This window comes from Daphnia magna, linkage group LG10, assembly GCF_020631705.1.
Source record: "Daphnia magna isolate NIES linkage group LG10, ASM2063170v1.1, whole genome shotgun sequence".
Classification (NCBI taxonomy): domain Eukaryota; kingdom Metazoa; phylum Arthropoda; class Branchiopoda; order Diplostraca; family Daphniidae; genus Daphnia; species Daphnia magna.
Window position 1 is genome coordinate 3,833,575 of NC_059191.1, and position 24,319 is coordinate 3,857,893.

General features: G+C 40.1%; 3 protein-coding genes across 4 annotated transcripts; 2 read left to right on the forward strand and 1 right to left on the reverse strand.

Annotated features, from left to right (window-relative positions):
* The first annotated feature begins 439 nt into the window (after positions 1–439).
* Positions 440–9,968, forward strand: LOC123477048 (mediator of RNA polymerase II transcription subunit 12-like). Its single transcript, XM_045180274.1, is given in 29 exon segments — positions 440–608; positions 748–855; positions 931–1,122; positions 1,194–1,353; positions 1,415–1,626; positions 1,687–1,851; positions 1,932–2,201; positions 2,365–2,481; positions 2,556–2,659; positions 2,842–3,145; positions 3,205–3,582; positions 3,674–3,782; positions 3,785–3,792; positions 4,052–4,227; positions 4,229–4,503; positions 4,672–4,934; positions 4,996–5,463; positions 5,544–5,967; positions 6,064–6,500; positions 6,657–6,879; positions 6,944–7,041; positions 7,159–7,260; positions 7,262–7,460; positions 7,598–7,950; positions 8,027–8,158; positions 8,160–8,483; positions 8,548–8,803; positions 8,806–9,369; positions 9,541–9,968. Coding segments are annotated over 29 exon segments (6,822 nt in total). The 5' UTR covers positions 440–518; the 3' UTR covers positions 9,852–9,968.
* Positions 9,969–14,812: 4,844 nt separating this feature from the next.
* LOC123477049 (probable sodium/potassium/calcium exchanger CG1090) lies at positions 14,813–20,327 on the forward strand. Its single transcript, XM_045180275.1, is given in 12 exon segments — positions 14,813–15,201; positions 16,442–16,629; positions 16,914–17,186; positions 17,253–17,353; positions 17,494–17,681; positions 17,868–18,088; positions 18,194–18,409; positions 18,412–18,480; positions 19,025–19,126; positions 19,196–19,327; positions 19,393–19,533; positions 19,600–20,327. Coding segments are annotated over 11 exon segments (1,674 nt in total). The 5' UTR covers positions 14,813–15,201; positions 16,442–16,457; the 3' UTR covers positions 19,659–20,327.
* Positions 20,328–21,956: 1,629 nt separating this feature from the next.
* On the reverse strand, positions 21,957–23,453 carry LOC116927608 (eukaryotic translation initiation factor 4E type 2). 2 transcript variants are annotated; one of them, XM_045180276.1, is made up of 7 exons: positions 23,209–23,452; positions 23,072–23,147; positions 22,862–22,899; positions 22,595–22,799; positions 22,384–22,536; positions 22,169–22,305; positions 21,994–22,081 (listed from the first exon to the last, which is right to left on the reverse strand). In XM_045180276.1, exons 1-7 carry the CDS (start codon positions 23,235–23,237, stop codon positions 22,039–22,041), a joined length of 681 nt encoding a protein of 226 aa, XP_045036211.1. In that variant the 5' UTR covers positions 23,238–23,452; the 3' UTR covers positions 21,994–22,038. The 2 variants fall into 2 exon arrangements, with proteins under 2 accessions (XP_045036212.1, XP_045036211.1); XM_045180277.1 differs by lacking the exon at positions 22,169–22,305 and having other exon boundaries at positions 21,957–22,081; positions 23,209–23,453.
* Between the last annotated feature and the right edge of the window lie 866 nt (positions 23,454–24,319).

Sequence of the window (24,319 nt, forward strand, 5' to 3'; positions counted from 1 at the left end):
ACTATCAATCGTTGTTTCGCTGTCAGCTGGCAAACTATAGGATTTCAACATAAGATCAATACTAAAAAACGCGATTTACGCTCAACGCGATTTGATTGGTTGATTTGAAATTTCCGCCAAATTTTCAAAAAATTTCAAAATGGCGGCGGTTCGCACCGGTTTGACGAATTCCAAACCGAGAACCGCACCGAAGTAAAAAACGGCTAAACCGAACCGACGGTTTGGTGATTTTTGGCCGGCAAACCGCGGTTCGCCCCGATCGAAAACGATCGGGGCCGAGCCCTAGTAGTGAATTAGGCATCAGGCCCAGATTTTCTGCAACACCCGACTCCTCGGCCTTGTCAGGCTTGTCTGCAGAAAGCACCAATCCAACAAAAAAAAAAAAACTAAATTCCTGCATGTTACTCCTGGCGAATTTTTTGACATATTGTAAGCAGTTCTTTTCTTTTTATACAATTGCATGGGCCACTAGGTTGAGGAACACGCGTAGTAACGTATGATTTGAAACAAGACCAGGAATGGCTTGTTTATCAATGGAGAATCGTCCTCTTAAGAAATTGCGATTAGGACCGCCTGATGTTTACCCACAGGATCCCAAACAAAAAGAGGTATTACTTTTCAAATGTTTGATGTTGTCAATATTTGGCTGAGTGGCTGCGTGCAATCGTTATCATACAGCAAATAGTCCTAAACGCTGTGTACAATTAGAATGACAGCACAGAATTGAACTGTTCTTTTCCTGTTTAGGATGAGTTGACGCCCGTCAATGTGAAACAAGGTTTTTCTCATACACCAAATCTGAATCAATCTGAGGAATATGGCTCTGCCAAAAATCATAACTTTTCTGTGTCCAAAGTATGGTACCATTGATTATCAATTTTCAAAATCTTCTGATCTTGCAATCTCTCATACTTTTTTGGTCAATACTAGGTTCAGACATTCATTAATGGTGTACTTACAAAGAAACAGGAGATTAATATGTTGCCTGACACTGGCCGAAAACGTCAGCTAATAAACCCTAAAGAAAATTTTCATAATGTTACACCAAAGTCAAAGATGTTCATTGAATCATGGTTTAAAGACTTAGCAGGCAGCAAGCCTTTGATTAACCTAGGCAAAAGAGTAATTACATTAATTTTTACCAAGTCATAAAAAATTTAATTGACAGCTTATGATTATTTCTGTTTGTCAAGGTGCCAATATTCAACAAGAAAGAGGAAATTTTTATCCAACTCAGTGAATATCAGGTTCCTATGTCTAGAGCTATTTGGTTAATAAAGATGACATCTGCCTATTCTATGGCAATTTCTGAGGCTAAAATGAAGAAACGTCAAGTACCAGATTCTTCACAAGGTAGGAATAAGAAATTAGAATATCATATGGTATCAGGTTATCTATTTTTGTCTATGTGTAGAATGGACCAGTACTTTAGTCCGGTTTTTAAAAGAACAAATTGTGAAACTACAAGATTTCTATCAAAAATCAATAATTGTTGGAGGGGCTCAGGCTGTGTTTGCTTCCAATGCTACAGCGTATCATAATGGAAGTCCTCTGATGACCGATGAACAGAAACTTGCACTTCGACAGTTTAATTATTGCCAGCAGTTGTGCAAAGTCATGTTTGAGGTATTTATTCAAATTTATTTTTGCTGTTGCCTCAATGATAGGAATTCAATGACTTTGTAGGAAGGTCTCCTTGAATGCCAGGATTTCTTACAGTGGCAACTGGATATGTTGGAAAAATGCAAAACATGTGATGACGGTCTTCTCAAGTTTGTTGTTCCGATGATATTACAGTATGTTGAGGAATTCACGCAGTGTGAAATTCTGAGTCGGAAACTTGTTTTTCAGGTATCTTGGGAAAAGCTATCCAATCTAATACATTTAGCAACCATTTATGAATTCTTCATGTGTAATTTTATTGCTGTTAGGTGTGTAGAAGAATATCACCCCTCCTGTCGAACGATCAAAGCAATGAGGGATCAGTTTCATTGGACGTAGGCAATTGTGGCCAGCACAGGAGCGTTCTTATCCAGATGTCGGCAATTATTCAAGCAGTCGTTCTACATTGTCCGACGGCGTTAGTGTGGAATCATGCCGGGGAAGGAAAGATGTCATCTCATTTGGTTGGATCTCCTCTGGATCAGTTGCCGCTTCCGCCTTCAGCGTTGCCAATGGCTCCACGTTTTTCGAACGATCATGTAAGGATCTTTATTTGTCTGTCAACACAGACGTTTCTAGTTGTACATTTTATTTTTATTTTTTTGGGGGTGTGTTTTCGTGTTCTGTTTTTTTTTGTTTTTTTTTCGTTATTTTTTTTCGTTTTTTTTTTCTCGTAAACTTTTCTTTTTGTAAAACAACTAGGTCCGCGAAATGTTGCGAGATTCCGAAAATATTATAAAACAACGTAGTAAAGCGGCTGAGGCACGTTGGCCTTTAGATAAACTGATTCGTAATCTTGAGCCAAACTGCAGTACTAAAGTAAGTTTGTTTTATAACCCCGAAAATGTTTTTTTTTTTTAAGTTCTATTTATCAAGTACTGTTTGCTTAATAGAAACAACAGTATCAGCCGCAGACTGGTATGGTCACAGCACGCGTGCTTCATGCTCTGGAAGCATTGGATCTTCACAGTTTTGACCGTGTCGACTCAACTCACAGGTGAGCCATGGAGAGCGATGGATGTTGGCCTTAGCTATATTGTTATAGACTCCTGTTCTTAAGAAAGAAAAACATGTTTTTGAAGATTTGAACGTTATTTCTTCGGAATGACGTACTGCTTGTACCACTTTATCACACCTGATTTATTTGCACAATTTGATGATAAAGTGCTCTTGTTTCAGTATCGATTCACTGTACTCCAAACTATTTCCTGCAATTGGTGGAAACAAAGGAAGCCTTGATCATGCAACTGCTGAACAAGTTGATCAGTTCGCCAAGCAGGATGAGCCTTATGTTCGCTTACTGTGCCAATGGGCAGTTAGTGATCAACGCTGTGGAGAACATAGAGCGATTGCAGCTGCTTTGCTGTTAGAAAAGAGGCAATCAGATTTGGTGACTTTAACAGAAACTGATGGAGCTGGAGCGGACGACAATGATACGGACGAAAGCTCTTCCGCAATTTCGGCTTTGCTACCGATTTATCAGGTGCATTTATTTTTTCTGCTTGATTGTTGTTCTTGAAAAATGACGTTTGAATTCGCTAGGGTTTTTTGATGAAATTTCTCGACTCAGAAGCCCCGGTGCTAAATGAACCAGTCCCAGGGCATAACAATCGGACAGTTTTTGCTTCTTTGGTTCATCTGTTCCATGAACTTATCAAGCATGACGTGTTCTCTCATGACATGTATATGTGTACCCTAATTTCGCGGGGCGACCTTCTGTCAGTTACACCGTGCCACAATGGAACCACAGTAACCCCGTCAACAACTGGTCATTTCGCCGGCACCCCAAGCAGTGGAATGAGCAGCTTAACGGGATTCCAGAGCATGAATGATTTACGTTGCGAAATGGACGACAGTAAAATTGATGACGACCTAGGAAAGCTATTGCAGCATATCAAAGAGGAACAACAGATCGTTATGGTTAGTTTCAGTACAAAATAGTTAAAAACAATTTAAATTAAATTAATAATAGTGAAGGATTTGTTCATCGGTAATACCTCATTCATTTCAGGACACCCCCGACTCTCCCAAAGATGAAAATCATAGCACACTTGAACCTGGTCGTGGTGAAAAGGAGGGTAAACGCCAGTCGAGGCACCTCTTGTTCACGACCCACTTCCCTTACCTCAGGTGAGAACAAACTAATGGACTCAATTCACATCGGAGCAGTAAGGTGCAAGGGATAATAAATGTAGTTGTTATTCGGTTGTAGTGGTTGAATAGAGCGACAAAAGGATAGCAATCTTACCAATAAACCATTGTTAATTAACGTTGCAAGTGCTACGTGTAGATTTTGGTTCGAAGCATTTGTGAAAATTAGTGCACTTTATAAGTAAGGTTTTACTATAACCATTCCAAATGTTAACGTTCTTTTATATTTACTTATTAGGATGACAGTTTAACCCACGACTGTAACCAGCGACATATTTTGTTGTATGGAGTAGGAAAAGCACGCGAGGAATCTCGTCATGCCGTCAAAAAGGTCTCCAAGGAAATGAGTCGTCTTTTCCATAAAAAGCTTGCCATCGACGTCCAAACAGAAGGGACTAATTTAGCGGGAGGTGCGAGCATTTGTTGGTTCTACCAAATCACGGAAACATTCATCTCGTCTCGAGTTTAATTTCGAGCTCAGCATGCAACGCTTTTTGGCCCTTTCTTACTTTGATCGTCATGCCGTAGCTGCCCAGGCAGCCTCGACTTGTATGGAAATGATCAATAGCTTTATTGTTGGAGGAGCAGCTTATCTGCCAGTCTTGGAGCATATATCCTTCCTGTTCGATCTCTTTGAAGTTTCGCTGAGCATCAGTGGCCTCATAGACTTGTGTCTTCAACTTCTCAAAGGTAATTATTTCACTAGTTTTTGAGCTCGAAAAACTATTTATTTATTTATTTTTTTTTATTTATTTTTTATTTATTTTTATTTTTTTGTATTTTTATTTTATTTTATTTTTATTTTTATTTTATTTTATTTTTATTTTTATTTTATTTTATTTTTTTTTTTTTTGCTAGAACTTCCTGAAGTGGAGCTGCTGTTGTCTCAAAGAAATTCTGTCCTCAGTCGTAGCTACCTGACTAATGTAGGCCTTTACGTTGTTGGAGTTCTTCGTCGTTTCCACTGCTGCCTACTCCTATCACCTGAATCAACTGCGAGTGCGTTTGAATCACTTTGCCGTATTGTGAAGCATGTTACGAATCCAGCCGATTGCAGTTCAGCTGAACGCTGTATCCTAGCGTATTTGTACGACTTGTATAGTTGCTGCTCCTTTCTTAAGGTATTGGCTTTTGAATCACTCACAGTGCGACACTACTTCACTATGTATTTCTCGTCATCAGGCTAAAAATGGTCAGTTGGATTCATCGCTTGCCAATTCAAATTCATCTTCTAGTCGCAGTAGTGGTGGCGTGGCTCTGAATACTGGCAGCGAAGTGTTCGCATTCTCAAATGCTTACCCGAAAATCAAACAAACCATTTTCGCCCCTGTCGTGTCGCTGCCAAAATCCCTTCATCCGCTAAACCGGGATTTTCTCCAGGACTACATAACCAGCCCACGCCGCAAGCCCGAGCCCCATATCTTACGTCAATTATCAGATTCTGCACAGTTGCGTTACAGCTTCGTCTGCAACGTCGTCGTAGCCGTATGCAATGAAGTTGACAATGACAAACTCAATGACATTGCTCTCCTTTGTGCTGAATTGACTGCCGGATGCTCTGCGCTCTCTGCCGAATGGCTAGGAGTGTTGACAACGCTCTGCTACTCGGCGTCTACCTATATGGATGTCCTGACGCAGGTCGATGTTCAGGTGAGATTTCCGCTACAATTTGCTTCGCTTTAAAAGAGAATTGAGTTTGTTTTACATTTACGTTTCATTTTCAACGACAGGATAACTCAATCCACCATAATCTAGCCGTGTTATTTTCAGTGCTCCTGGCACGGCACTGCTTCGGCCTTCAGGATTTTTTGCTCTATGTTGGAGTTCCTTCCCTAGTTAAAATATGGAACGAAGGAGGCCGCTCTGATACCGATCCGGAAGCTGAAGCTGGCGCACGTTTGACTTGTCATCTCGTGTTGAGGCTGTTCAAGACATCGGATGCTCCACACCCTGCATGTTATAGCAGTAGCAGCCACAGCGTGAATGCATCACCTCATCACACACTGCAACAAACCGCCACCTCCTCTGCGTTGGGTGTCAAACTGGCGTGCGATCGGCATCTATTGGCGGCTACGCATAATAGTATATCAGTTGGCCCCGTCTTAGCAGTACTAAAAGCTATCCTTGTGCTGGCAGATCGCGTGCCACCGGAAGGTAATAGTAACAGTACCAGTTGTAAAACATTGATGAAATATTCGTCAATTGTGCATTTTGCCTAAGGTTAGTGTTTAAACTCTGTGGTTGCGATAGGTAAAGGCAGTCGCGTGACCGGCAGCAGCGGTGGCATGAACAGCAATAGCAACAGATTAGGTGGAGGTGGCAACGCCATGGCCAACGAAGTCAGCATTTCCCACATATTGGGTACGTCTTGGAGCGGCGACCTAGACTTGGACATTGGTTCGGCAAATTTTGGAGTCGGTGGTGGCCGCAATAGTTTTGGAGTTGCTACAGAGAACGTGCCTTTGGCTTCCTACGCCAGATATGTTCTCAGGCAGATTTGCTCACAGCCTTGGGTTCATCAGCGTTGTCTTCAAAACCCCGAAGAATTGTTGAAGCTCGATGGTCTGCTAGATAGCTGTTTGAGCTTGCGTCAAGCTCAGCGTCTCCTTCAGATGATAAGTCGACCTGATTCAGGAGCCACCGCTGCCGACGAACACACCAACAATGAACATCAAGATTATCGTCAGGTAAGCGGTGGAAATCGACGGTTTAAAAAAACAAAAAACATAAACAAAAAACTGTAAATGCAAAGCAAAATGCATTTTATGTGGTCCAACAGTTTAAAACCCTTGAAAATGACTTGTGATGCAAACTTATGGCTATAAATTTCTTCGTCTGTCTAGGTGGTTAATCGTGTTTTGGAGAGCCTCGATCAATGGCGGCTGCGAGTTGCTTGGTTGGATCTGCAACTGTTATGCCAGCAGTTGACGACGGTAGGCAGTGGCGGGACATCGTCCGCCGACATGAATCAATTACTAGAAGCGATAGCTCGCGCCGTGCTTGACGTATTCGAGTTATCCACAACATCAAGCATTAAAGAGGACCCCGATCAAGGCGGAAGTTCGAGTGCTTTGAAGAAACGATCTGAATCAGCGGCTACAGTGGCTTCTTCAGTTTCGGCAACCCCGAGCCAAAACGCAACCGAATCTGTCCATTTCCTTAATTGCACCTTTAGTTTCGAAGCTACCAGGCTCCGTTCAAGGGCGGATTCTCAAAGTGGCAAGTCAGGTAAAATAAAAAACAAAAACTATTGTTTTCCTTTGCTGGTAATGTAACCCAAAATCACATAGCTGCACGAAGTTTTCCCGAAACTGCCTCTACATCAATGGTTCGTATTCATTATAGGTGCTCGAAATTTGCAATTGGGGCCCGCCTTCCAAGGGAAAAGATAAAGAGCGCAATATTCCAAACACCACGTCTGCATTCCGTTCCAAATCGCTGCTGTCGTAACGAACCTCTTCTTTCCCTTGTGATGACATGCCTCAAAGGACAAGACGAACAACGCGAGGCTTTTCTTTCTTCACTTCATTCTCAGTTGTCGCACTTCATTTTCTTGCCTAAAGAAGATCGTTTGTATCATGGTGAAGACGTCAAAGCCCGCCAGGCCATGTTAGAAGCATTGCAATTGCGGTTTAGTCTTGTTGGCGGTAAGTTCCGAATTTAAACAGTTATTTGTTGCCTTCAGGTGACTTCCACTACTTGTAGTCTATTCAATATTTGGATTCCCCATTTTTTAATTTTAAATTAATTAATTTATTTATTTTATTATTTTTTTTTTCCCCAGGTTTGTTTGATTCCATTTTACGTAATCCTACGGTAGTCATAGACTGGGCAATCCTGTTAACTCAACTAGTGACAGCTGGAGTAGTGGATTTGTCGAATAATACGGAACTATTTGCAACATTGCAAGATATGCTAGCTACATTGCTTCATTCAACGCTGGTCACTGATGGCCAATCGGAACGCGGCGAAGATAGTCGCAAGTATTACCCGCTCCTGATTAAGAAGCTGAAAAAAGAATTAGCCGAACGCAAAAGTTCTCCATCCATCCAATGTATCAAGCAGCTTCTTCCTTTGCCCAAGCTAGCCAGCGAATTCGTCACGTGCGAACCGTATGGAACTCTGACTGATATCAAGGTACGCAATATCCACCACATCGCCCTAACGGGATCAAGATAGCCAATTGAGATTCCATTGTACATGTCTGTCACAGGGTAACAAAATCAGTGGCTTTGATAGTAATGACAAAAAGCAAGGACATCGGCTCCATGAAAAGCAACGGGTGTCTCCTTGGGAAATATTGGAAGGGCACAAAACAGTTGCCCCACTGTCTTGGGCTTGGTTTGGGCGCCGTTCGTGTGGAGAGGAAACCTCTCCGCCACCAAGAAGTACAGCGGCTCTTACGTCATCACACACATGCTCTACAGAAACCAGCTTCTTACTATCTGGAGCATCCTCTCCTTCCACCGGAAGATTTAGAACCTCCAGTAATAGAGAAGACCATTCCAAAAGAAGAAATTTGCTTCAAAACGGAGCCGATGTCCGACCAATCACCGAGGGGAGGAACTAAGCGTGGCCAGAAAACGAATCAGCGTCGACCGCGAGGCAGAAGAGGTGCGGCAGCAGCAGCTGCCGCCGCTGCAGCTGCAACGGTAGCGGGAGCACCGCCGGTATTTCAATATTCGTATGTGATTATGCAATTCCTTTAATTACATGGCGCATTGTATTACCAAGGCTGTCGGTGGTTATCAGAGCCCAGTGGCATCTGGAATGTATCCACCTTCGCAGCCACCACCACAGTGGAACGCTTATACTTCGCCAGCTCCACCTGCTTCTCAACAAGGAACAGTGCCCACATCTGCTGCTTTCTTTCCCCAACAATCAATTGGCCCCAGATTTCCAACCGAAAGACCGGGAACCCAGTCACGTCAGGCATTGAGCAATATGCTGAGGCAGAGGCATCCTGGTACACAGTTTGTGCCAGCTTCTGCTTCAATCCTTCTGGTACGAATCCGGTTGCAGTACCAAATGCCCCACCCACGGCAGGAGGAGGAGGAGGAACTATGGCTAACAATTCCCGAATTGCGGGAGGTGTAGGAGCTGGAGGTGCCAGTCAACCACAATTTGCTGGCATTTCGATGGTAGATAAACAGAGGCAGCAGCAATTTATCCGCCAGCAAATACGGCAGCAACATACTGGCGGTAATGTTTTTGGCCAACAAGGTCCTCAGCAAACACAGCCCCAACAGCAGCAACCCCAACAACAACAACAACAGCAGCAGCAACAACAACAACAACAACAACAACAACAACAACAACAGCAACAGCAGCAGCAGCAGCAGCAACAAGTGCAAATGGCTCCTGTCGGCTTTGCTAATATACACACGCCAATGAACCAGAATATGAACCAGAATATGAACCAGAATTTCAATATGTTTCAAAGTGGGGCCCCTGGTATGCAACAGCTCGTCAACCCACAACAGCAAGCACAGCCGCAACCAACACAGCAGCAGCAGCCTCAGCAGCAGGCAATGATTGGGCAGCATTTCAATCAAGGTATTTATTTATTTATTTGTCTATTTATTTATTTATTTATTCATTTATTATTATTATTATTATTATTATTATTATTATTATTATTATTATCATTATTATTATATTTTTAAATTTAGTTTCATGTTTGTTACTTTTGCCTTTTCCCCTTAATCCAATTTGACCGTGTTTTAGCAGGTGGAAATTTTCCCATGCAACAAACGCAACCTCAAGGAAATATGATTCTCATGCAACAGCAACATCAACAGCCCCAGGGGCGTGGAATGAATGCCCCAGCTATGCGCCCTCCGTTTATGCAAAGTGGAGGTATGCAGATAAATTCGGCACAACCAAATCAATTCGTACGAGGAGCTATGCCGAATACTTCCCAGCAGCAAGCAGTTCGATTACAACATCAACAAATAGTGGCTATACAACAGCAACAACAAATGCAGCACAACATGGGACAGCAGCAACATAACCAGCACTATCATCAACCTTTTTAAAGCAAACGGAAAACAACGCTTTCAATCCTGTGTAGTCCGTCTGTTTGAGCCATTCAGATTTTTTTTTAAGAAACAAGTATTTTTTTTAAATTCGAAATACAATTGATACACGTGACAGACGTCGTCCAAGTCTACAGTTACTTCGTTTTAAAAGTGATAGTCTTGTCATTGAATTTTATTTCTCAACCCATGCCGAGAGGCACCATGACATTTTTTTCCCTATTCAAAACTAATTATTTAATATTTCATTATTATATTACCTTAGAAATTTTAGTCGACTGTTGTCGTTATAACGGCTTGTATTTGATAGATCATTTATATTTACCATCTTCCTTATTTTACCCTTCTTCTTTTTATTGTTATTTATTTTTTTATGATTTTGTTTCATTTTTGGGTACGAAAAAATAATAGAATTCACCCCCTCGGTGTTTTATTTAAAAACTAATAAGGCTGATTTTTAGATTAATGAGACTCGGTTTTGTTATTTTCACCATTTTTTTTTTTTTTTCTTCTTCTTTTTTGGGGTTTAGCTCTCTGTAGTCCAAAGCGTTCGTTCATATTTTGTGTTTCTCATACACAACATACTGTACCTACCGGAGGTGAAGGCCATCATTTGGTACTGAAAGTTAGTGCTGGCAACTCTGATATCGGATGTACACTGTATAGTGAGAATCATTGGTTTTCAGCATCTTTGGGAGTCGTTCCAGGGTTCATTACCATGCAGACCATAGGGATTTTTTTCAGAAGTTACTTAGGATTCCCAATACTTGGGCTCGCATTTGATCTTCAGCATAAGTGTTATCTAAATGCAGAAATTGCTAACAGCAACATATTAGCGGACTACTCCGTGAAATGAAAACGCTAGTAAAACTAAATCTTGAAAGAAGTTGAATATGAATATTGGAACAGAAACTATAGTCGATTGCACTAGCACGAAAAGGTAGCCTACAATATCCACGAATAGGGTACTCTTTTGAAATGAGCTGGCGTTAAAAGACGGAAATGTAACTGTTAAAAAGCATGCATAACCTATTTTAAACCAACAAGCACGGAAATCCATCTTTAGATTTAAAGCATCCAAACTAAAGTGTACTGAATGCAAGATCGAAAAAGAACGAGCACGAATCTCCACCAACTTCCACGACATAGAACATCTTGTCTCTAGAGTTTCCCTATCTTGCAATAATGCCTGTTTATTCTTGGAACTTTGAGGACAATCGATGCGTGCGTACACGCATACTAGTCAGTAATTATTTAGGTTTTGGATGAAAAGATTTTGCGAAAATCCGGATTCGTTTGTTTATTTGATGCTCTGGCTTATGAAAACATTTCAAAGGCACCTGTATTTCACAGAGTTTTTTTAATTCTCAGTTAAAATATTCTTAAATAATAAACATGATTCGTTAAATTTAAATAATATGATTAGTTTTAGTTAACTAAAATAGAAAATGTGGGGAAAAAATGGACAAGTAAACTAAACGAAAACGAAATACCAAAAACTAAAGTAACGATAACCAAAATAAGACCATGATAAGACTAACACATAAACTAACAAATAAACTTAACAAGACGAAAATAATAATAATACACAAGAATCGGAGACTTTGACAAAAAAATGGATTCGGATGCAATTAGCAAAGTTGTTAAAGGAAATCATGTAATTGCATGCTAACTACGCTTTAAGTCAATTCACTATTCACATAGGAGCTTACTACCTGCAAATCCTATCACTTAAATGCGTAATGCCATTTTGGCGATTAGATCATGGACTAGTTTTTTCTTGAAATTTTGATATTCTTATAATTTGTTCTTTTGGAAGTTTTTCTGCAAAAAATGAAAAAAGGTGACCTTATGGGTGAAGAAAGATGTTAAAGTATTACACTGAATTCAGCAAGAATCTCAAGCTCTTAGTTTTTGAGCTGATCTTAGGAAAAAACAATAAGGACATTTATTTGCACCGATTTCAAAGTCAAATCCGTCGCCGTTTTCCAGTTGGTCTCCTAACTTTCAATTAACGCAAATTAGGCTTCAGTCTGCTCAGCTCCAGCGGAAAGCGACTTTGCTTTTAACAGCAGTAATAAGACGGCATTTTTCTAGGGATGTAAGCAAAACTAAAAAACTAAAAAAAAAAAACAAAAAAAAACACACATTTTCCTTGCGTTCTGTTTTCAACGGAACGGTGGAGCAGAGTGATGAAGGGTGGGACGTAGGTGATGATCGCCATACTCGACAGCCTAAATTTATTTTTTCCTTCTTTTTTTTCTTTCTGTTTATTGCTCTTTCATGCAAACAATGGCATGATGGGGTTCATCGGAATAGGTCGATATCTCCACGGTGGAATCCAGAAGAACAACTGAACAAGCGGAAGCTGTTGAAATAGAATGTCGTCCAAACGACTAATGGCTTTTGCAGAGATTCCCGTTCTTCGAATAAGCAGCAGTTGAAGGATCGGCAATAAGTGAACAACGCTAGCCATTAGCAAAGGGAAAACCGGCGAGTAGGTGACATCAGCCAAAAGTGTGAGGAATGCCAAATTTGACCAAAAATATCTTATTTTGGTTTGAAATCCACTCGTTTCGTCTAAGATTTTCAATGGCACGTTTTTGATATGTGGGCAGGAAATTTAAATTAACTGCATTTTAATGAACAGTGGTTCAGAAAATTAAAAATTTGGCATTGTACGTACTTAAATTTTTTCTCTTTACGCGTTTTTACGTAATCGTGCAGGCGGAGACCCCGTGTCACTTTAGTAATTTTAGCACGATATCAGTACAGTACAGCAAACTAGAAATCGATTAGCATCATCCAGCTGCCATAATATTTTCTGTAAACCATTCAAAGATTGAAGTGTTTTTTTTAATGACATTTGAGCAGGTTGTTTTCAGCGTAAATAACCAGCATTAACTAAACTGTGATAAATTTGGTCTTCAGTTAGAGTAAAACTTGATGAGAAACTTGAAAACAAACTACTAAATTTTAATATGACGAAATATTTCATAGAATTTTTGTCCAAGCTAAATTTTTGGCTTTGGTTTGACTTAAAATTTTCGCCACTTGCATAAACTTTAGCTTAGAATTCATAGTGTGACATTAAATCCACAAACTAATTAAAAAATTCAACTGGTCGGCTTAAGATCCACTCTAGTCTAGGTCGAGTACACAGCTGATGAATCAGTTACCTATTTCTCAGAAAAGAAAAAAACCGGGAAAACCAACACAGGAAGAACCGTGTTGCCCACTGATTGGTTGCTGTGGAATAGGTTATCGATCCAAGGACACGGAGCCAAGAGGCGAGCATGTTTTCACCGTATTAATAGACCGATAAGAGCTAGACAACTGAGAGTGTACTACATACTGCTACTAGCCATGGTATTTAGCTGTTCCAATGAAATCTCAAACATTTTCTTACCCATTTGCCTTTTCTTCCTCTGAGGACGAGCTGTTCTTCATAATCAAACTAAATCTACTGTGCATTGGCTATATTTCGCGCTTGAATGTGTTTCACTTCCTTTTGTATTACTATCACCTTATCCTTTTAATTTCCTTTTTCAAAAATCGGGTGATGGACCATGGTTTTTCTTAAAAAATCAATCCACCGACAATAACGAATGACACTCGCACAGATTGAATCGTGTCATTCCTATTCTTTTGAAACAGCTTCATGCACGATGTTGCATGAAGAAGGGAACAACCCAAAGTTGCAAACGAATACTTGATCCGAAAATGAATTGGCAGTCAAATCGACACCCCGTTGGGTGTAGGGCGGTTTCATAGTGACGGCACTTAATGGCAAAAATATCGCATCGCAGGAACTCAAACACGTAGGGTCTCAAAACAAAAAGAAGAGCAAACGAGCAATCGACGTTCGCTTATCTTGATAATTGAACCTGATAATAGCACCATGAATCCTGTCATTTACATGAATGCGTCGTCGTAGATCGATCTTTTCCGATGACCCCATCGGGGCAGGTTGATTCAGAGCCGCACGTTCAGCAAATGATTTTGACTTACGTTTTCTAACGTATTCTAGGCTTTAAAAGGTGACGAATCAAAACTGAAAAATTGCATTGCGCGTTTCTTAACAAACCAAAACAAATATGTAGCTATACAGTATGTATACTGTAGTAAGGATACGATTCGAACATTTTTGTCAATTGAGATTGAAAGAGTATGGCTGAAAATGTCCACGACTAATGGCATCAGTGGTGCAATAATGGAAAAAGAAGAAGATCTCCGAATGACGACGTATTTCATCGTATCTGTCGTCGTAAAGCGAGATTCCAAAATGAAAAGATCGATCCCGTTGCGGGGTAAGATTACTGGGCAGACAGCAGAGACAACCAGCATATCGATCGTCTGCGAGGAAGACGGTCTATGACCTTAGTTAACGCAACGCTGCTAAAAAATCTCAAACATTTTTCATTTCGGTCTCTTTGTCCGACCGTAGCCGACCATAGCTTCCTGTACATCGGCTGCAAATTGAACTTGACCAGTAATACTCTCCATTGCATCCACGGGTTTTCGCGTGGTAAAAGAAGCAATCATCCGCTTCGGATAAACAGAAAGCAACGCGAGCGATGAGTATCTTCATGTCTCTACCCGCTCGAATGAAGTCTAGATGCTCTAATATTTTATTTGGCTTTACTTATTTAACGAATAAGTTTGCTTCAAGGAGCGCGCATTATATAATGGAAAAAATATTCACGGAGATAAAGAAGCGACTAACAATACGGAGAGCGACATTGCAAGTTTTTTTTTTTTTTTTTTTTAATGTCTTAAAACATGGGAAGAGAAACCGGCTGGCATGATCAATAAAATACCGAGCCGAGAATTTTTGGAGCCTAGTGTGCGTTGAGGTTTTTTTTTTCGGCAACGTCCCGCATGTGCACCGTGGCGCTAAGCTGTGCGCATGCGCCAAAAACTGTGTTTCCCGCCCCTAGTGTGTATGCAACTCACCCTCTCCGCTTCCTTTTCGGTCTCTCTCCTGTCCTAATCCTCAAGGAGGAGGAAGAGTTGGCTTTCATAATGGCCGAAACACGTCTAGTCTTCTCGGCTGGACGGCGTGTGTCGGGTGTTTGAATTCCGACTAGTTGCCATCTTTAGCTTTTCGGCCCTTCTCGCCTTTTGCCGATTCATTGTTGAACCCGATTGCGAGTGACATCTTTATTCTTACTTTATCCCAAGCCCATTGCACAGACTAGCATAAACTATGCAAGGCCATTGAAGAGCTCTGCTTCTTTTCTAAGCAGCACTGGTGTCTTGCCTCGATTCTCGAGATACAGCAAAGAATTCCAACCGGCCGAAGATTCACCCCCTTCGTTTTCAAATGTCTTTTCACAGCCAGCAAACGGTAAAAAATACAATAAAATAAAAAAAATAAAATAAAATAATCGCTCTGTTAATCTCGTTGAATTTAGGATGCAAAATGTATGTCATTTGTGTGTGCTCAGCTATTGTAAAGCTTGGAAATGACAACTAGTCTTAATAGAAGGTTTCTGTTTAACTCCAAATTGCGTAGTGCCTTAAACAAAGAACGAAGCCGGCTAAAAAATAATTCACATGCTTTCGTCGATTTCCTTATCTGGTATCGTTTTATCCAGTCCTACTGTGGCGTATGTTCGCCGAACACTTGTCTAAGTGGTGCATCGCCGCGTCACCAGCAATGGGGCTCGATAGCGACTGTGACATTCCCACCGAACGGAAATTATTACTTTTATTTTTTGTTTGTTCTGTTGAATTAGTTTAGATTAAACGTGAAGGTAATTAGGTTTACAATTCGTTACATTTCTGGATTGTTGGTAGTTGTAAGCCATTGAATTCGATGTAACTGGGAAACGTTATTGACACGTCTCACGTCCAATTAAAGGTTTCTTGCTCGACTTTTTGGAATTTACCTTTGTGTTATGTCAAAAGAAAAGTACAAACAGTTTGCGTTGTACCGACTGATGCCCCACTTGGTCCAGACCAGTTCATCTTGGTTGAAACGTCTAGGACAACATTTTGTCAACTTCACACTTTGAAGTCAATTTTTAATGTTTGCCAACATTTTGAAAATATTCCTTCCTTTATTTTGGCTCGATTTGGAAAAGGACGGGGAATTGATGGGTTCTATTCGATTATCGACTCGCTTGGTGACGCTTGCATCTTGTTAGTTTGGTCCTTTTGTGGAATAGCCGAATAGGACGAAAAGGGAAAAGAAACGTCATTGATCGCGTTACCAAGACCATTTGGCAACGTGACAGCTGGACTGAACAATAGCCCAGGATAACGATCTTAGTTGATGAACATGTCTGGGGTTTCCAACTGCTCGATGTGTGTTGCATTTCTCGCTGATGTTTGCGACAATCGCTACCAACAGAAAATGTAGTGCCAATCCTCAGGGATTAAATTAGATTGACGTTAAAGTTGAGACGTTACGCAAATCCTTGTCGATAGTTTCCACCTTCAAGTTAGACTACCTGCACTTTACCTGGCGATTGTCCGCGTTTTATGTTGCAGCTCTGCTCAGCTCAGCTAGAGTGTAGTATCGATCGTGCTATGTAATTTATTCGTTCTTGTGTTTTATTTTGCTGTTGTTTTTGTACTTTTAGACTGAGGCGAAGAAGAATGATGGACTGGGTTTTGTTCGCTGCAAGCGTCAACGTCAACCGCCGGAAATGCATGTGGGCTTATCTAATTGGACTGGGAGTTCTGGCTGTGATCTTGATGACATCCCATCTACCACGCTCTAGCCTTAATCCATCAACTTTCGTCGATAACGATGACCAGCTCGGAAGCGGTACGTATTTCATGTCACGACGTTACTCAGTTATAATTAAATCTAAAAAACAAAAAGTAAAGAGCAAACTAAACAAAAAAAAAAAAAAGAAAGAAAGAAATTGCTATTTAATTTATTGTAATGACAAAAATCCTGCATCTCTCGTCAACAATTTTCTACATTAAATTGGATTTATTGACCGATTGGGTGATTGCCTAGCAATAGGACTTTGTGAAATCCCCGTCATTATTTATAACAAATCTCTTTTGGATGGGCTGTGACATTTTGCCATTTGCTGGAATTAGGGATGTGGAGACGTCATTTGTTGACAAATGAAGACAATGAAGCATCTTCTACAACGACAACATCAACAACAGCAACGCCTAGTCTGAACCCTTTTAATGGAACCAATTGCACTCCGCCGGCTATTAAAGAGTTTCCGCGGCCAATCATTCCACAATACGTGAGAGCCAAAGGCGGTCTCGTTGTCCACCTGCTCATTTCAGCCTACATGTTCCTAGGGCTGTCAATCGTCTGCGATGACTATTTCGTTCCTGCGCTGGAAAGAATGGTCGAGTGTACGTCTCTCACTTTTCATTTCAACTACAACATCTTCGTTTAATGCAACTCTCATTTTTGAACAGCTCTTCACATGTCGCAAGACGTTGCGGGAGCGACTTTCATGGCAGCAGGGTCGTCGGCCCCCGAACTTGCCACTGCTATCATCGGTGTTTTCATAGCTAAGGTATAGCGTATAGATGGTGCTTTTCATTTCTATGGGCAAATATGGCGAGGGGTTGAATTCACAATCCGATAAATGTTTTTGTTTTATGGGTTTGTTCTTTTTTATTTATTTATTTTTATTATTAATTTTTTTTTTTACAGGACGATATAGGTATCAGTGGTGTTATCGGTTCTGCCGTTTTCAATATCATGTTCGTTATTAGCGTGTGCGCCCTCTTCTCCGGAGGTGTCATCTACCTCAATTGGTGGCCGCTCGTTCGCGACTGCATCGCTTACTTTGTCTCTATTTTCGCTCTTCTTTTCACCATTTACAATGAGGTGGTCACATGGTAAGCGCAAATATGGCGGTGTATTTAGGAAAAGTACCACCCAATCCCCTCCTCCTCCTCCCCCCTCCCCATTTGTCATGATTTTCCACCTGTTTACCACCATTTTGAGTTTTTAAGTCCATTAAAGCTGAATGCTTTCATTCTTCATTCTTCTATTCCAACACGCTCGCAATGGGTGGCATGAAGGTACGAGTCCACCATTTTCCTCTTGCTTTATGTGGCCTACTGTGTAATGATGTACTACAACTCTGAACTGGAGCGATGGGCCAACACCCTACCGATTCCAATTCCCGACTACGCCCGAAGACTTCCTGGTGGAGAAAACGCGTCGCTAATGCCCTACAAGAATCTAGACGTAGAAGGAGGTGGACCGTCTGGAAAACTCTACACTGACGAAAAATCTCCCGGTAAGACTTCGTCTCTGCATGCAGTTGCAATTTGGCTCATCTAGGTGGGCAGGCTGATGAAATGCGATATCCTTTTTTAATCGGTTTCGTATCCTTTCGAAACAGATTCTGCCAAATCTTCGATTGACGGAAACGCTGTCGGCGTCGACCCTACTTCACTTGGCAAAATTAAGGAAGAGGAAGCTGAACGGTTTTCGCCTTGGGACGCACCGATCGCATTCTGCGATCGAATCGTGTGGGCTATTTGCTTGCCATTGCGTGCTGCTGCCTACTACACCATGCCGAACTGCCGCTTAGAGAAGTGGGGCAGTTGGTTCCTCGTTTCTTTTTTATCAGCATGTTGTGGATCTCCATCTTTTCTTACGTCATGGTCTGGATGATTACTATTATTGGTTAGTATTTCGCGACTGCCGGCTATCCTCCCCGTACTATCACTAGCAATAAGCAACGATTCACGGTGTTACCACCTACTGGGGACGGGTAGAAGCACTTTTCTCAAATGTTGTATACGAAAAGTCTTGAGACTTAAAGTTCTAAGAACATTAAAGGTAGACGTGGACGAACTGGTTCCTCTTCGTGATGTGGCCGTTGAGATCTAAGTTACGTTGGGCACGACCAACAAACTTCCTGGGTATTAACATTAACGAGGGAAAGAACTGTTTCTGCAAACAGTCCAACACAAAGAAGGCCAATTGTGATGTGATGTTCACAACGCCTTGTGCGTTGCCACGCAGCGTATACGACGTTGAATACGTAGGTATGGAGTAAGTCTGTCTGGAACGGAATTCACTTTCAAAGTGGGTTTCTTCATCACGATGGGATACATTGATACGAAAGTTCTTTTCGGTGCACTTTTTTTTTTATCATGAAAAAAATAAAAAATAAAAAAAAATAAATAAATAAATAAATAAATAAATTTTGTACGTACCTACACAGGTTTCACGATGGGAATTCCGGATACAGTGATGGGCTTGACATTCGTGGCCGCCGGTGTAAGTATTCCAGACATTTTGACCAGTTTGGCTGTGGCGAGGGAAGGTGAGTTATTGACCAAACTATAATAACTTTGAATACTGCAACAGTCTTTACAGTGTTAATTTTAACAAGGTTACGGTGACATGGCCACATCCAACGCCATTGGCAGCAACGTTTTTGACATTCTTATTTGTCTCGGGTTACCCTGGTTTCTTCAAACTGCCGTTGTTAGTCCAGGAAGTTTCGTGCGGGTCATAAGCAAAGGTTCTCGGATGGAAAGTGTACAATTTTCTGGTCTAATAAGTCAACAATTTCTATTGAAAACGCAGGCTTGACATACTCCACGCTTTCATTGCTGTCAACAATTGTTTTCCTGTTGGGCGCCACGCATCTCAATGGGTGGAAATTAGATCGCAAATACGGAGTGGCACTCTTAGGCTGGTATTTCTTCTTCATGATCATCGCTTCTAGTAAGTTGCATTGTTCAATCATGAGACACCTAAACATTATTAATCTGTTTCAAACTATTATTGTAGTGTACGAGATGAACATATTCGGCTACTTCAATCCACCAGAATGTGACAGTGATTTCTGAGAAATTAGGCGCTTTGTTCTAGACCACCGTCCCGGATTTGCACTAACAAAAAAACAACTACAAAAACAAAAACAAAAAACAGCCAGTTATCTATAGGAATCAAGTAGTGATAACCTGTATTTAGCAGGCGATGAAGCTGGTCACTGGTTTGCATGTGATGAACTTATACAGTGTTCCAAAGTTTCATCGGGCGCTACAGCTTTCGGCCACGCATCCGTAGTTGTCGGTGGAGCGCAAATTTTATATTCTTCTATTCCGTACGGATATAACGGCAACGAGGTTTTCTTTCACAATAACATACACTTGCGATTCATCTGTTGTGTAGCACAAGACCTAGTCTGATATGTTCACTAATTGTTTCTCGATATAGTCATCGTTCTCTTGTTTGTTTACATACGATAAGTATCTTTGGTGTTTCGACGTGTGCCAATGTATTGATGTTAAAAAATTCAAATTGCTTTCAATTTTCCTCCACCCCCCACTCCTTTTTTTTCTTTTGATTATTATTATATAAATCAATTATCCAGTATTATTACGTTTCCTAAGCATTCCACCTTGAAACCTTGTTAATCGTAATCAACATGTAAGGGGAAGTGTTCTGTGAACGATGAAGTTTAAAAATGTTCATTCCGACTTTATTCATCATAATTTAATATAGTGTTACACCAAGCAGTTGTGCATACATGAATTATGCATGGTTCTCATGGGAGAAACTATAGAACATTCTAAAATTCTAGCATACGTGTACTGTACTACTTCAGGTTAACAGCCTATTGCACCTTGAGCTAATAAAACAATCATTCGTCTAAAGTATAGCCAGTTGTTTTGCTTTTCAAGAGAAATCCTTTTCTAAGTGAGAACATTTTTCAACGTCAATCAATTAAATCATTCATCAACGTAAATTCGCAGCCAAATTTTCTTGAAGTTATCGCGTTAAACCAAGTATCGTTCCCATTTCTAATACTATGATACATGGGAACAATGCTGAGACGAGAGCCTAAAAAAATATACATACATCAATTTAAGTCAAAGCTTGTTTTCTTTCATTGCCGCTTGACGCTACCATCTAACTCTTTGCTTCTTCGAGGTCTTACGGCAAAACAGAATCGAATTTCTCCTAAACTTGAAATGCAAACACCAATCGATTTCTGTAATTATCTAACGACAGCATTAAAAAGATAATTTTATTTGTAACACCTAATTTTCTAATAAATCTTATCGTTTTTGTTAAAAAACCCTTTCACGTTTCTTATTACTGAGCTGTGCGCCAGAGCGGTAAATATTTAAAACCAAATGCAACACAACAAGAGAGATATATAATTACATGTGTATTGCAATAGAGCGCTAAATTCCCTTTCGAGGATTTACGATTTCCTCCCGTTAAAATGGGTGTCTTTTGCGTTACGTTATTTATTAAAGACAAATATATACAGTAGGTGCATAAAATGTAGGAACATTGCGTCTAGTTTTAAGGCCTATTAAACACGGGTTCTTATGGCGGTAGGGTGTAGAATGGATTTTTAAATCTGTCTTATTTTTCCGTAGGATTTTTTTTGTTACTTCGAAATGTTTTCCTTAGAAAAAAAAAAAAAAAATGTCTCCCTCTTCCCGCTTTTTCCCATTGGGGCGGATAAGCGGGAAAAATCGGGAAAAATTTATCGGTCTTCGTAAAAATAATTCTTACAGAGAAACAGTTCGGATTTTAAAAATTTTATTCTTTCAGTTTATACAGTTGATGATGCCCGCAATCTAACCTCAAGCATTATTTCCCTTCCTCTTATCTTTTAGCGCAGGACTACCGCTATAAAGATCCGCGTAAAACAGTTCTAAAGACTAGACGTGTTCTTTTATTTTCGGCACCTACTGTGTAAAAAAAAAAACCTACTAAACTAACAGTAAACCATCTGACCGGCGGCTTCAAAATATTACATGTAAAAGGATTTTGTGTGATAGAATAAGAAATTCAGTCGAAAATTATATTTCATTAGGAAAATTCAATTGCCATTAGTACCCCCCGTTGCAGCGAATGCTCCTTAGGTGTCGTTTTCCTTATTTCGAGTTGAAGGCTCAATACTTTTCTTTTTATTAAAGCGAACGCAAAGAGAATTTTGCTTTTTTTCGCTGAAGTTTTTAATGGCAATTATTCCTATTCACTTAATTTATGGTGCTAATGTGAAAGGTGATTCAGCACTAATCTTTGCTTTCTTTAGTTTAACTCCATTTTCAAATACCAGATGAGCTCACTTGTACAAATAACCAATGACAATACAGAGAAGTTTCCGAATGAATGGTTGATAATTTAAAAGATGTCAAGTATTTGTAATGAACACCATGGTCATGTCAGCTTTCAATTTATTTATATTCCGCTTGAGATGTGCCTTCATCTGACAAAGACATCGGTATTCCGAAAACTGGAATTGTCCCTGGAGATTAAGGGAGAAGAGGTAGAGAGGAAAGAAAGAAAAAAGATTATCAATCCTCATTTGAATGGCGAAACCACCATTCCGTACTTGAGAGAATCCGTATGGTTTTTGTATTCAAGTATGGTGTTAGGCGGAAGATTTAAGACACGGCGAAGAGTGTCTCGAATACGAGTGGTAGTGGCTTGATCACTCGCAATGCGATTCCACACAGAAATAATATCCTCCTAGAAGCGAAAAATACAAACAAAACGAAACAAAACAATCACCATATGAATTTGAGCACGTGACAAGTTTCAACTTACAGCAAATCGAATCGAGATGACGGCCCCACAAATTTCGTCGCCTACCATGAACTGTTCACCTAACATTGCTAATATTAAATTCTCCCAACAACGCGAAGCCAAACCTTTACGGAGACGCACAATCCATTTGCCACCACAGCGATTGGCATCATCCTGTGGAAAAACAATCAGAATATCAAAAGACATGATAATTTCTTAACACTGATATTACCTCCCACATTGGTTTAATTCCATCTTTGAACAAATGGAAATCACTATGACCAGACAATTCACAGGGCTTGATCAAATGGCAATAATAAGACCAGAACTGTTCAACAGAGGCAAATCGCCCAACCAGTCTTAGGTTTTGATCAAAACTTTGAGGTGCTGCATGTTTTCCTGGAGCTCGTCGACTAAACCACAAGCAATATGTATACCTGGATAGCAATGAGAACATTATAAGTATACATAAAAATGTTAATAAAATTGTATTCTGTACTGAAGTGGGTGTTCTTCTCTGGGAACCTGAATAGGTGGCTGAAAAAACACAAACAGAAAGTCAACATACATTGTGATATGACATTGCTGTGAAAGTCACACAAGTTTTTAGTAAATCCAATGCTATAAAAAGCACACATTATAAAAATAAGGTCCCTGTTAAAACTGCAGATCCAGCATTTTAATCTTAAGTTTTCCTTAAATGTCTCACCAAGGCTAAATCCTTTTTCTTTCTGTCTTCCGCGAATGATGTTTCATCGTCATCACTATCCTCGCTGTTGTTCAGACTATGAAAGAAAATTTTATTATAGCCAACATGAATTCGTTTAAAAATACGTGAATACTTACGCATCAAATTTATTGTTATTTAGCGCCATTGGAAAACAGTTCGGTAATTTGGACTGTTACAATGATAGCAGTAATTTCTTTCTTTTGTGTTTTCTTTTTTCTTTTGACAACTGTACAGAGGATAAGGAAAGAAATGGCAATTTTCTTACGCAAATTTGATGGCTAAAATGTGTAGAACAATCGCCTACTAAACTAATGGCCGGTCATCTGGCTGCAAATTTTTTTGGTAGGATCAGAGCATGGACTACTTTATATTAAGGACTGGACACTTCGATGATTCCTATGTCTCCCATGTAATTTTTTTTACGTCGATATAAGACAAAGAATTAAAAAATGATTGCTGAGTTAATAAATGTTCCTATACCTAAATTGAATTGTTTAAAAGATATTTCCGTTTTACTTTCAAGAGAACGGGTAGAAAGTCGACTTGACTCATTCGCCATCTACCTGCCAAACGGCCTAAGCTCCTACAGGTACCTAATAGGTTACCTTTAAATAACCGTAGGTGTGTTTGGAATTACATACACAATTGCAGCACATAAAGAAACTTCCGTAATTCTTCAGCTTTCAGTTTCACGAATCGACACTTCTCGCAGCAAATGCCAATACACGTCCACCAACATTTATATATCAATACAATGATGACCAATGGAAACATATAATAAAAAAAAACACGGAATTGCGAATGTCTAAGTCACTTTGTTTACAATATTTAACTTCACTTCCAGCCTTCAAACACACTCACAACACTAAGTAAAAACTTAGGCCGTTTGGCGGGTAGATGGCGTATGAGTCAAGTCGACTTTCTTCCCCTACTCCGATAAAATAAACGTTAATATCTTTTTTCCCCCTAAGTTTACATTAAAAATTACAATGTAGCTGAATTCGTCTTTAAAAACTCAATATAATGGTATTTTTTAATTATTTTGCTGTAAAAAAGCCTACCGGACAGGCATTAACACGGCGAGATTGGACTGAGTCCAGTCCTTAATATAAAGTAGTCCATGATCAGAGTCATAGAACCCTGGTTGGTTCACGCTGAGAGGAATCCCTATACCGCGTTTCGTTGGTCTGTATGTCAAAAATTTCGACGGTTTTGGGGCGGGGCACA

Bases quoted from the DNA above. Each gene is read 5' to 3' on its own strand.
- LOC116927608 (XM_045180276.1), bottom strand. From the start codon at position 23,237: ATGGCGCTAAATAACAATAAATTTGATGC. The intron at 22,537-22,594 runs GTAATATCAGTG...GTTTTTCCACAG, and splicing joins GAATTAAACCAATGTGGGAG to GATGATGCCAATCGCTGTGG. The intron at 22,306-22,383 runs GTAAGTTGAAAC...TTTCGCTTCTAG, and splicing joins TCATCTCGATTCGATTTGCT to GAGGATATTATTTCTGTGTG.